Source organism: Meleagris gallopavo, chromosome 10, assembly GCF_905368555.1.
Source record: "Meleagris gallopavo chromosome 10, MGAL_WU_HG_1.1, whole genome shotgun sequence".
In the NCBI taxonomy this organism is placed as follows: Eukaryota; Metazoa; Chordata; class Aves; order Galliformes; family Phasianidae; genus Meleagris; species Meleagris gallopavo.
This window is the reverse complement of record NC_139413.1, coordinates 20,492,255-20,505,682: the sequence shown is the minus strand read 5'-3', so window position 1 is coordinate 20,505,682 and position 13,428 is coordinate 20,492,255. Positions and strand designations below refer to the sequence as shown.

General features: G+C 40.5%; 1 protein-coding gene across 1 annotated transcript in view; it reads left to right on the top strand.

Moving 5' to 3' along the window:
* TESK2 (testis associated actin remodelling kinase 2) overlaps positions 1 to 13,428 on the top strand; it is a 69,150-nt gene that overhangs the window by 42,224 nt on the left and 13,498 nt on the right. Inside the window, exons 5-6 of the mRNA XM_085232306.1 lie at positions 3,119 to 3,265; positions 12,693 to 12,775. Coding sequence (XP_085088432.1) covers positions 3,119 to 3,265; positions 12,693 to 12,775 — 230 coding nt within the window. The remainder of the gene's footprint in view (positions 1 to 3,118; positions 3,266 to 12,692; positions 12,776 to 13,428) is intronic.

Genomic DNA, 13,428 nt, shown 5'->3' with positions numbered 1-13,428 from the left:
CAATATTCTCTATGGGAGAGGTGAATTTACCATCCTCTAGGATATTATTACCACGCAGAGCTGGTTTGTGCTCTTACCAGATTGAGAACAAGTATTTTTCTTTCAGTTTCATTGGCAAATAGGAAACAATCTTAGTAATTTTGTATCTGCACCAAAAAGGCATTGTTGAAGGGCTCTGAATAAATCAGGCCATCAGGCTGACTGTTTGCATTATCAGCCTGAGTGATCCGAAGAATTGGATTACTTCTGTGACACTGAGAGAACACTGAACTCTGTGTGATACTTGCCTTGGGGACAAGTAAGGACTCTACACATAAAGGTTATCTGCTGGCCAGCCAAAATCTGACATCAGCTGGAGCCTTACCGATGGATATAGGAAAATCTTAGTTGAGTTGTTCACTTGATTAGCCTTTTATGCTTCAAAGAAGTACAGTAGAAATTAAAGCCAAAACTGGGAACTCATGTCTAGTAAATGAGATCTGATGTTTACTCAGGTGACAATTGCTGATAGAAGGTCTTGTGGCTTTTTTTATGTTCCAGAGTCAGGTTTGATTCTTCTGTAGCTCATGCATGCCGTGTCCTCTGCGTATCTGTTGTTTTGGCTCAGTCTGTGCTAGAATGCCCTTGAAGTAAGGTGGGTGAGTGACTTTGCAAGCTAATTTGGCTGGAGAGGTGCTGAGAGAATAGGTAAAGTAGATGTATTTCACTAGCATGGAAGCAATGCATCTTCAAATCAGTAGGCAACTTAACTTTTCATTTCAGGAGGACATAATCGTGCACAAAATAGCAGACAGCTTTCACTGCCACTTTTCAGTATTTCAATACTCTTACCAGTTGCTTGTTTTATTTGTTAGTGTTTCTGGAGCAATTATCATTCTGGTATGGCACAATTTATTCCTAAACAGAGCAGAAAGCCAGGTCAGCAATTCCTTCCCCTTCCACTCACTTGCCAATGAAATCAAGTATGGCAGTTCTGTATGTAAGATCTGTTATTGTCCAGTCAGAGAGGGGAAGCAGTCCAAAGTAGCTGCTAACTGTTAGTCTGTAACTGCGGTAACTGAGCTAGGTTTTCTGTGCTTTCTATTCCAGGCCTGTCAATATTCTGATTTGAACATAACTGGATGAGAAGTAGAGCTTGTGCTGGGAATATACATTAAATTAGTGGAAAAATATCTAAATTGCTGTTCTTTTCCTTAAGCTTGCTATCATCTTGTGATTTACAAATAAATTAAAATTAAAAAACAAATTATATTGAACAATGTTTTTTTGTTGTTGTTTGTTTGTTTGTTTGTTTTTTGAGTGCTGTAGTGTCGCTCATCTGGCTTCCATAGGGATCCAAGCAAAAGCTGTAAGAAAGAACAAAGTTGCAGAAGCTGAAAGCAGCATTATTTCCAATGCTAGGTCAGGTTGGCTGGGACTCTGTCAAATTGTGTCTTGAAAAAATCTGAGGAAGGTGATTGCACAGCCTCTGAGCAGCCTGTTCCAGAGCTGCTGCCCTCCTGATGCGTGACCTTGCAGCATGAGAGCCAGGTTGTTTCGGATCTCTGACTGGAACCAGCCTGCTATTTCTTGTTTTCAGGGTACCCATCTGATCAGTGCCCTTCCCTCCCTCCCCCAGGTTGCAGTGCTTGGGCTGTAGCTGTGCTAAACGTCTGATTTTCATCATGAGTGTGTTAACTCTTGTTGACTTTGATTTTTGGAGAGGGACCATTAGGCATTTCGTTTTGCAAAATGATGTGCACTAAGCACAATTATCTGCACAGTCATCTTGATACTAGCTCAAAAGGCAATAGTTTGATTAAAGGATTGTACTATTTAAAAACAGGGCAGTGCATTTTAAACTAGCAGTCAGGTTCTTTTAAATTCAAGAGCTTCCCTTGCCTAACTGTAAGATACAAGTAATTTTTGGCTCACCCAATTCTGTTAACTGTGTACACTATTTTGAAATTCTATCTTGTATACCACTGTCCTTTTTCTCCTGCAAATGATGTGAAAGTGTGTCTTGAAATGGTGGCAAGAACTTGTAACTGTTGAATATTGGAGTATTTCTTATACCCAGGCCACTTATTTGAGGTTGCCTCCTTTGATATGAGCAGGTAGTTGACACCTGCTCTAAAATCTGGCCCAGGTAGGAGCTGTCAATCAGCTGTCTTTGAAGAGTCTCTGATGGTAATAAAGTAACTCTTCTGCTCACCTTTTGTCTGAATGGTTGCTCAAGGGCACAGCACTGTGATCAAGCCAAAGGTTTGTATTTAAAAGAAGCAAAACAAATGCTGGGCAAGAGGGTTGTTGTTGCCTGCTTATCTGTATGTGTTGCACATGTGCTTCCCAGCAAGAAGTGGCGTAAGAAGCTGCTCAAACACAGCATAGCTGTCAGTGTGGTATAAGGTGAATAAAGCACAAGTCCCCCATTGCTGCAATGATGATTTGAGAGGCAGTGGAGTTGCTGTGGCTTAGCCCTGGTGCATACTGTGTAGCGTTTGTTTGGGTGCTGGTTTCTTTTGCGGTCTCTTGTAACATTTATCTTATACTTATGCAGGTTCTTTTTCACAGGGGCTTCCATCTGATGGAGTTGATGTGCTGAACACATTGAGAATCAAATTGCTGATTAAGATATGTAGATACAGGAATGAAAAAGTTGGACTTACAGTAATATATTGTAATATTTTTCTTTGATGTTGCTTCAGTTTAGGGAATTGATAATCTGAAAACTTGATCAGGCTCTGTGACCTACATTCGGATACTTAGCCCTCTCATTGTTTTATTCTGCCTGAGAGCCAGTTCTTCATCTTCATTTATTTTCCACACACAGGAATGGGAGGGTAGTGTTATACTGTAGGTGTTTCTTAAGGGTCTAATTAAATACAAGTATTTAAATACCACTGAGTTAATGTAGTGGTGGCTGTTGCATGCATCTTTAACATTAATGCATTGGTAGAGGTGGGGAAGGGAGACATTTTCTGCCTCTGTTGGCCAAACTTCCTGCCTGCTTGGCAATTAAGAAAAAACAAAAATTTTTAATGTGTAGCTGAGCTGAAGGCAGTTGTGTAATGATGAATTTTACATTTCTGACAATATCTGAAGTTACTTAATTACAAATGTTGTTTTGTCTTTTCAGTACATCAACTATGGAAACCTGGAGCAGCTATTAGACAGCAACCAGCATCTGCCTTGGACAGTGAGGGTGAAATTGGCATATGACATCGCTATGGGAATCAGTTATCTTCACTACAAAGGCATTTTCCATCGAGACCTTACATCCAAGGTACTGTATGTAAAATGAAGAGGACTTGAAATGGAGATGCTGTAACTCAGTGTGGTTCTTTCTTCTTCCTGAAGAGAAGCACTGTTATATAATGAGTAGTTGTAAACATCGTAAGAAACGAATTCAAATGAAGTTTATAGGTTTAAAATCTTCCTCAGAAGCGTTGCTTACACTGCTTTCATGACAACTTGTATGGGTTTAGTTGGCTGAGGTGGTTAGCTAGTTCAAGTACTAAGCCCTACGAACCAGTTTCTTCAGTATCCACACTAGACCATTGCAGCCTGTGATTGAGGGCTTTGCTGTCCTATTTAAGCTTACTTAAGACTTGCAATGTGAAAGTATTCTAGAATTGTTCTTGTAAAAACTTTATAATGCCACTTCAATCAAAAGCATCCAGAAAAATGCTATCTTAGCTAAAGGGGAACTTTTTTTTTTAAGACTAGAGACACATTTTACAAATAAAAATTAAGTAGAGTGTTTGAAACTTGAAGTGACTGCTAGTCTTTCATCCAGTTTTCCTAAATCAATCTTAGTGTATTGTTAAGCAGATGAAGGATTGCATTTAGAAAAGAGTTAAAAAAAAAAAAAAAAAAAAAAAAAAAAACCCACAAAAGTGAAACACTTATTTCACATACCAGTTTAACTGAAACTGTAGAGTGTTTCTTTGGATGGTCTTTTAAATCAAGGGTGCTGAATTCAAGAACATAGAATTCATGCAAAATGCCCAGACTTGATGTCATGTCAATTTGATGTGATAGACCCAGAAAGCTCCATTTAAGTCACCTTGGAGTATGCAGGTAAGAAATGTGTAACAATAATTGAAAAGATGAATTGGTGTTTCCATTTGTTTTGTACCCAGTTCATGATGAATTATATAGAGCACTTCAGAGTGGGGAAGAAGATTTGCTGCAAGGAACCAAAGTGCCAAGGAGAACTAAGGAGATTGCCTGCAATATTTATCATAAATGCATACTGTGGTGGCTAGTCATATGAAAATCCATTTCCTGAGACCTCAGTGAATGCCTTTGTTCAGGTCTTTGTGTGATTGTATATAGTTCTCTGGAGCTGCCCTAACAATTGCTTCAGTGTTATCCGTTGCTGAGATGGTGTAAGACATTGTTTGCTGGGCAGAATGCAGGGTCTCAGTGCACCAGCAAACACATCAGTGGCCACAGGAAGTAAGAAATCCAAGAAATTTTCAATTTTGGCTTTTGGCTGCTGTTGGAGGAAACAGATTTTGTGTTTTACCAGGTTTGTGCAGCTGGTGGGATAAATTGTCTTCAGTTCTTTCTACTAAACAGCGTGTGAGTGAAGTGGAAGAAGATTTGAGAGGCTTCTTCCTTGGGGAGAGCTTGCGATCTGGATTGGCTAAGGGTAGATTGAATGGTGTCCTGTATTGAGCTTCCTTCTTCACTGAGCTTCAGTAGTTGGTGTGATGACTTCCTTGTCATAGCCCTCATGTGATTAATGATTCAGACATTTAAAGAACTCAGAACAAACACTGAGTTTGAAGTGAAGAGGAAGGTATTTTTCTAAAAATGTAAGGACCTTAACTGAACTATGAGCTGGATTTGCTATGTGGGAGTGTCTTTATGATTTATATGGTACACTTTTATCCACTGGAAAATATTGGAGAGATATGAATTTTGCTTAAATAAATATTCTGTATTAGTTGACCTGTACTTCTGCCTTTCTTCCTGTTTCTGGCAACACTTAGAATTCCTGCAGCTCCCTGTAAGAGGTTGTGTGAATGCATGAAGTTTGTTCTGTTGGTTACAGCAGCAGAATTGTCTTGCTCTGACTGTAGCATTCTATGTGTATAAGAACTGGATCCACAAAGGCTTGGAAAAGACAGTCCATGTTCCCTGTCAATCTAGAATTGAAAAAATAGTTGTTTTTGACAATGAGTTTATGGCAGGATGATCTCTGTTCCTAATTGCTCCACGTGGATAGTAGCAGCACAGTGTTAATAGTATTGCAGAAAGCCAGAGGGAAAGAACAGTAGCGAGGAGCAGATGTAGGTCAGTGTAGTCAATGTGGCAGCCCACAGGGGATGTCAAGCCTGCCATCCTGTTTGTGCCCTTCCTGTTGCCCTTTTGTGGGAGTGGGAGTCTTGTTAGGGGAGGGGGAAATACCAGCTGTCTGGGCAGCGCCATGTTGTGAGCAGCTCTGGGCTGGAGCTGGGCTGTGGCCCTGTAGCTGATCAGGTTGATCTGCCCTGATCGACAGCAACAGCCTAGCTTGGATCTGCCAGGAGCTGGGCAGTTGGATTGGCTGCTCCCAGCCTGCAGATGGTAGGTGTGTGGGCAGGGTGACTTGTACGTTTCGTAAGCCAATATGGTGTCCTCACTTTTCACTTGTCATAAAAAGATTGATGCAAAGATTAAGCATACAGCCATAGATGGGTTATGACAACCAGCCTCTTTGGCTCGTTCCCTGTCTGTATTGTTGCAAGCCTGTGAATTGTTTCTTACTCTGCAGAGGATTGCAGAGGATTTGTGTCCTGGAGTCATGAGGCTTTTCTTCGTCTTTTAGTGATTCTGAAGACTCTGACAACCTCAGTCGTAGAAGATGCTGTCAGTAAAGTGAAATCATAATGTGAAACACTGGAAATATAGTGATAAGAGTCAGTGAATTGTGATAAAGCTTTACTTAATCCAACTTAGTTTCTCAACTTTCTGTCTGCAGTTACCTGCCATTAAAATATTGTGTTTGAGAAAACATGGGGAAGAATATTCAGTCTGCAAAAGGAATGCAGCAAAATCCTCACCCCTTAAAATAAATACCTTTTTACTACACAGAGTTCTTTCAGCACCTTGTTTACACTGTATTTTTTTCATATACAAATCTTGCTCTGCAAACATTGTTAATTTCTTTGGAAACTTACAGCAGTGATTGCTTGATTGTCAGAATTTATAACTGCAATATCTCTAAGATAAGGGGGATGAATAAACTCAGTTTTACTAAGATGAAAAGCAAGTATATTGGTGAATATTTGTGTTTTGAGCTTGTTTGGGGTATTTGATATTTTAGACTTATTTAAGTTCAAGGCAGTGCGCTTGCCTCAGGGACAGTTGGATGTATGCAGTACTTATGAAATAGTCAGATTTTGCTTCTTGAGGCAGTGAAAGTGATAGATTAGCATTGGTCCCTGAAATATTTTTGTTAAACTAGATTTCATGTTGCAGAATCCTCCAGCGCTGCCAAGGAGGGACAGAATCCAAATCCTGGAGCAACAACACAGTATTCTTAACCACGAGACTGAAGACCTTCATTTCTAACACAGCCTTTCTTTTTCACCTCTTCCCAACCTTTCTCTTACCCTCCTGTTTTTGTTGCAAGAATGATTGGATTGTACATAGAACACTTGGGTCCATTGGTTTCAGGAATCCAAAGTCATCTACTTGAATCTATTGTACGCACTAAAAAACAAGTATGCCAGTTGGAAAATGGGCTGTATGGTCCTGTAATTAAAGGCTTTTACCTTAGTTCATGTACAGAAGGGGAAGGATGAAAGTTCTCACATCCTGTCTTTCGTATAACGTTGTTTTTTTAATGTAGTTTAATTTATGTAGAACTGCCTGTACAACAAAACGTACAACACAAAACCTGAACTAGGAAAAAAAACAGTGACATTAAGTTATTTTACAAGGTTAGAAGTCTGAGATGCACGGCAGAGGTGTCTTTTAGTTACTTTTAGTTACTTTAGTTAACAATCTTCACACATTAGTTATTGTTTTTAGAAATGTTTAGTGCTATTGTTAATTAGTATTACTAATACATACAACATGGTTCTGCTCCAGAGCAGGAGTAGAGGGAGGAGCAGGAAGTCTCCCTGGCAATGAGAAGCTAACATCTAGCTGTCTGCCCTTTCCAAGACATCATATCTACTCTGTAACTATCAGTTCTTTTCTGCTAACATACAATATCAGCCAATGTTCAGGCTCTTCATCCATATTCACAAGCCTACAGTTGCTCTCCTCTTGGTGCTCCTGCTTGAAGCTTTATCTAAGCCATCTCTCTACATTCTGGTCTTCAGTACGTTTAGCTATTTCTAAGTCTCCCACTGTTCTGCTCCAAGTAAGCTCTGTTCCTTCTCCTTGTTTGCCGTTTCCACAGCTCTTATGTCCTAGTAAAAGCCTTTGTTTATTATCTCCTACTCCAAGAACCTAACTGAAGACCCTCAGTCGGTGCCTGCCAGCCTCTAGCTTGGACTTCTGGTTGGTCTTGTCACCTAATTCCCTCTTTCATATTCCCCACACTGAACATAACCCGTTCCAGTCTACTTTTGGCATACAGAGGTCTTGTATTTGAAGTTGAGAGCATGTCAAACCTGTGTATGATACCATAAGCTAATATTTTGTTGAGAACTTCCCAAACAAATGTCTTAGTTGAAAACAAGCTCTTATAATCAATCGTAGGTTTTGAGCAGTTTGGGTAAACTCCATTAGTGATAAAATCTGTGAAGGAATTGTAATCTCTAGGCCAGAGTATGTGTGGTTATTTTTGCCAAGATATGCTTTCACTTCCCAGTGAACGTGTAATAGCTTACCCTTCTCTTGCTGAGAGATGAGTGATCTCAGTTCCTATAGGAGAGAAATGTGTGCATGCAGTTTCTGTGGACCATCTGGTGTAAGATAAATTCATTGCCTGTGGCCTTGAAAGTGACATACCTTGACTTCCTATGTTGTATGCCATTTTCTTGCTCAAAACAAAATCCAGGCAATGAACAGGACCATTGTCTGATGAGTCTTATACTTGCTGCTGCTGTTGTGAGGTCCCCTTTGTGCTCAAGTAAGCTGTCGCCTGGGTATTTTGCACTGCAGGAGAGGGTTTGCAGTGGAAAAATTAGCTGTTGCAGAGGATTACTTCTACAATAATACTGAACTTTTACTGGTACTTTGGGGGCCCAAATGGAGACTGCCTCTGAAACATACTGGTTTCATTTAAAAAAGTGTATGGTGTTGTAAACTTCCTTTTGCACACTTAATTGTCAATGCTGTTTCTGCTAGGGGACGGCTCTTTAAAAAAACCAGATGATACATTTAAGTGTTTTAATTCAGTAACATTCATCAGAGCTTTGGAAATGACATGTTGGTAGTATTTCTGTGTTTTCTGGCGTGCAGTAAAATCTCAGAGTTAAGCTTGTGTGTCATATCTTAAAATAAAACAATGGGGTTTCTTCAGCTAAACTTATTTTTAACTCCAAAACTTTTCAGTCTATTTTTGGTTTTGTTTGTGTAAAAGGGAGAGTAGAATATTGCATTCATCTTAGCAGGGTTATGCTGTACAAAGCAGATGTTAAGCTCCTGTAACACACAAAAGGAGCTTTATATTCTTTCACATCTGTCTCTACATAAACAGCTCTGTTAACTCTTTAGGACTCATGTACAGAGCTCCCAGCTTGTGTTCAGAGATTGCCTCAGGAAGGACTGATGTGATCACCATTTCAGGGGAAAAAGCCTCGAGAACTCAACTGAAGTCAAATGCTGCCATCTCTGACTGTGTGAGCTGCCAAAGGAAAGAATATCCTTCTTTATGCTCAGCTCCAAAGAGAGCTTGAGAAGGTCTTTGTGTTTTATTGCCTTGCAGCTTATACAAACAGCACAATAGTAAGTCAAACAAGTTTTCTTAAAGCCCATGTTGTAAAGCTGCTTGACATTTTATCTCACGGGCAGTTTCTGAAGCTGTCTTTTACACTAGAGGGGAAATTGAACTCTTGTGTCTCTGTGCTCAATTCTAGTAATTAAACTTCTTAGTCAATTGATAAGTGTGTTTTTTTGGTAGAAACTGAGAAGTATCACATAGTAGAAAGGATGCAGTATGCTAGGCTGTGCTTTCCCTACTCGAATACAAACTAGCTTAAATTTAAAACTTCTCTACAGCCTTTCAGTCTCTAATGAAGCTTTGTCCCACTTTTGATCCTGATTTATCTTGGTAGCAGAATGTGAGTGAAGAGAAATGCCTTTTGCTGAGTGCACATGAACAACCAGTTACTACTTACCGTAGGCTCTGAGTGACCTTTCCATGAATTGCATCTTAAATCTGGTAACTAAACCGTCCGTGCTGTGAATTTGGTGCAGTGTTATGTAATGGTTTTATAAGGGTGCGAAGGCTGGAGGAGGAGTGTGGTGGTGCTGCTTCCTGGAACACGCGGAGAACCTCAGTACAGAGCAAAGCATCACTGTCTGCAAAACTTTGTAATGAGCAAGGTGGGCTTTAAAAGTGACATCTGGTCTCGTTGGCATCCTCACAAGGGCCTTACCTACTGATTTCTGTAGGAATAGGCTTTCATCCTTACTGTACTAGAGCACGTGTGTTATGAATTAAAATACTTCAGAAATGCAGAAAAAAGACAGACTCCCATTAATGATAGAGAACAGCTTAGCCTTATTTACGTCATTTAACATTGTGCAGCCCCCACAGTGGAACATTTGTCGAGCGTTTTATATCAGAAATGTAACCCTGAGCTCTCCTCTGTTCCTCGTGGTGCCGTCTTGTGCTCTCTGGAGCTAATGGGTCGGCAGGTGGGGTAGGATGTCACTTCTGTTCGGCATCTCAAAAAGCTCATGCTGAAGGGGAGCCCGACTCCACCTCAGCTCAGCTGGGAAGGAGCTCAGGGCTGTCAGGTAGCATTATCTGGCAGCTACGTTGCATGCTCCGTTGGTTTAATTTATGATTTATCTGGGAATAATCTACTTGTATAACGGTTCAGTGCTGCACCTGAGAGTTGAGACTGCCTGGGGCTCAGTGTGGGGATAGGGTTGTTCCATCTGCAGCAGGTAATGTGTTACTGTCAAATGGGATGTGATTCTGTAATGGTGAGAAGCTGAAGGAAAATTTTCCATCACGTTTATGTTGTGTTTTAGCATCCTTTTGTTATCAGAGCAGCCCTGGAGATTATTGCAAATCCAAAGCTCAGTATAGAACTGTTTCTGCAGGCTTTCAGATACGCTGAGAATAGTTTGTGGTCTGAATTGAAATATTTCTCTGAAATGTTTGCAGTTTGAAGGTTAATGGTGAGTAGCCCTAAAATACAAAAGCAGATTATAGAATGAGCTACTGCAGTTTTGCTACTCAAAATAAGCAACATGTAAACAAAGTTAATGCGAGAGGGGAACACAGGTTTTAAAAATAAATATTTTGAATTATAAATAGATTTTTTTAAAATATAAAATTATGAAATATCTTTAATCACTGAAAAATCTGTCAGAAAACAACTCAATACAGGTTCACCTAGTAAACTATCAGCATTCGTGTGCACTGTCAGACCTCTGCTGTCCTTCTGGGCTTGTTTCTGTGGCACACAATGAAATTCCCATGACTGAATCATTTGGGTAAGATTTTTCAGGAAAGTTTTATCCTTCTCAGTTAAGTCCACTTAGAGTAAGCAAATGTTTGAACAGAGCAAGCTGAATGAATGTGCTCTTTGATAAAAGATAACAAAGCCCATAACTGAGAAGCTTTACTGCTCTGAACAACCATGGTTGGTTTAACTTTGTACATGTTTATGAATCCCCAGAGTAACTGTTCTTATTATACTCGAGTCATGCTGAACAAACAGAACTTTGCACCTCGGGGCTGAGATGTGCTTTACGTGGTTGTGAGCGTCTCACTTAAGCTGTAAGAGGCAGGAAGAAAATTCGCTTCATGGCCTGAGCCACAGTCAGCTCTGAATGTGTAAACAGTAATGACCCGAACTTGATCTTTTAGACAAGGAACTCACTTTTTTTGGTAGCTTCATTATACAGACAAGCTAATACTCTGGGGTCAGCGAGGGGCTTTTGTACGTTTCAGACAATACAGCTGGAAAGCGGTTCCTGCTGTTCGGCTAATGAATGCGGGGTACCGCTCCGGCAGTGGCTTTGCTGCCTGTCGCTGCTTTGTGCTGCCTGCAGGAGGATGCGTGCGCTGAGGGAATGAATGCTGGCTTGCCCCACCTACTGTAAGACAGGAAAGAAGGCTTCAGGAAGTCAACTATTAATTAATTTGGTTGGAAGGGAAAAGATGTGGAATAGTCAAAGCATGTTTTGTACAGTTGTAAATAAGTAACAAGTGTAAGTGGGTAATGCCTTGTATGTGATGTGATGCTGCCAGACCAGAGTTACCTGAGGGAGGGGCGTTTGAAAGGAAGAGATGGACAGCTTTTTCCTACTATAGCCTTTTCCCTTAAATCATGTTTGATCACAGAATCACAGAATTGTAGAGGTTGGAAAGGACCTCTAGAGATCTTCGAGTCCAGCCCCCCTGCAAAGCAGGCTCCCTACAGCAGGCTGCACAAGTAGGCATCCAGGTGGGTCTTGACTATCTCCAGAGAAGGAGAATCCACAACCTTCCTGGGCAGCCTGTTCCAGTGCTCCATCACCCTCACTGTGGAAAAGTTCCTTTGTGTATTGGTGCAGAACTTCCTGTGTTCCATTCGTGGCTGTTTCCTCTTGTCTTGTCCCCACAGACTGCTGAAAAGAGGTCGGCCGTGTTCCTTTGACTCCCACACTTAAGATATTTATAAACATTAATAAGATCACCTCTGAGTCGTCTTTTCTCAAGGCTGAACAGACCCAGGTCACTCAGCCTTTCCTCACAGGGGAGATGCTCCAGGCCCTTTATCATCTTTGTGGCCCTCTGCTGGGCTCTCTCCAGGAGATCCCTGTCTTTTTTTGTACCAGGGATCCCAGAACTGGATACAGTATTCCAGGTGAGGCCTGATCAGGGCAGAGTATAGGGGGAGGATCGCCTCCCTCGACCTGTGGCCATGCTCCTTTTACGTACCCCAGGATTCCATTGACCTTCTTGGCCACCAGGGTACACTGCTGGCTCATGGCCAACCTGCCATCTACCAGGACCCCCAGGTCCTTTTCCTTGGTGATGCAATGTAGAATAAAGAATTTTGAGACTTACAAAGCATGTGTAGCTTTGCCACATCTTGTGTTTTCTGGTGGAATTCTGTTGCAAATCCTATTTGTGGTCAATATAGCAAAATATACAAAGGCATTGTTCTGATCTTGTATTCTGGTCAGGCTCAGGCAAACTGGACCTGAAGGGAAATTTAAGATGTCAAGGTGAGCTGCATGGATTGCATACTGGAGTAGTAAGGGAATTAAATCATCTGAAATCTCACTAGAACCTAGCTGGTACGTGCTGCTGGTGGCTGCTGGTTTTTTCAGCAAGTTTTAAAGTGGATTATTATCTAAGTGTAAGGCTGTTTGCAGCATCTTAAGATTGACAGATATGTGGTAGTATAGAGGGGGAGAGTAGGGGAAGAGGGTGGTTGCTTTCAGAGAAAAGCTTTTTGTAGATGAATGTCCTCCAAATTATCTCTTATGATCTCATTCCAGACTTAAATAAAATGAAACAAATAGTATATGAGTTTCATGCCCAGATAATAACTCTGTTTTTCCTTCTTCTTTTCTTTTATTCTTTTTTCCAGAACTGTTTAATAAAACACGATGAGAATGGATACTCAGCAATAGTGGGAGACTTTGGTTTAGCAGAGAAAATTCCAGATCACAGGTACATGAACTAATCAAAATACAGTGAGAGCTGCAGTGTTGGTATAGATCAGAAGCTGGATCCCTGAGGCCTTTTTTGCAAGATTTGTAACAAGTGCCCTCAGTCTTCAGCCTAGAACTGCAGACTGGGTGACCACTGATGCTGCATGTCTAGTTATTGTCCATTCTGGTTTAGTGGTGTAATTTATTCTCTAAAAGTGCTTCAATGAATAAAGGATTTGCCCATGTTTTTCAGCAGATCTTCCAGGTAGATATTTGGGAATTTTTGTTTAAAAAAAAAAAGAAGTATATATTCTAATAACAAATAAGTACTGTACAGCATTTTAGATTGGGCTGATTTTATAATAAATATCCTCTATTGATTCCAAACAATTAGCCATAATTAGCTCCTTTCCAACCTTGTAAACAACTGTCAGTGGGATTCCACTATTTTTTTTCTCTGTAACTTCAATGTTAGCTCTTAAGATTTAATTTTATAAAGGAGAGATGCTAATATAATAGCAGCTCATCACTTTGCTCTCTGTAGGATGAAATTGTAATCTTAACTCATTTGAGGAGTGCACAGGTAACTGTCACAAGCTATTGTCACAATTGGAAATAGTCCTTTTGTCATCCCTCTGTTAGGGAGGTCAAGGGTTTAATAGTTCTCTCATC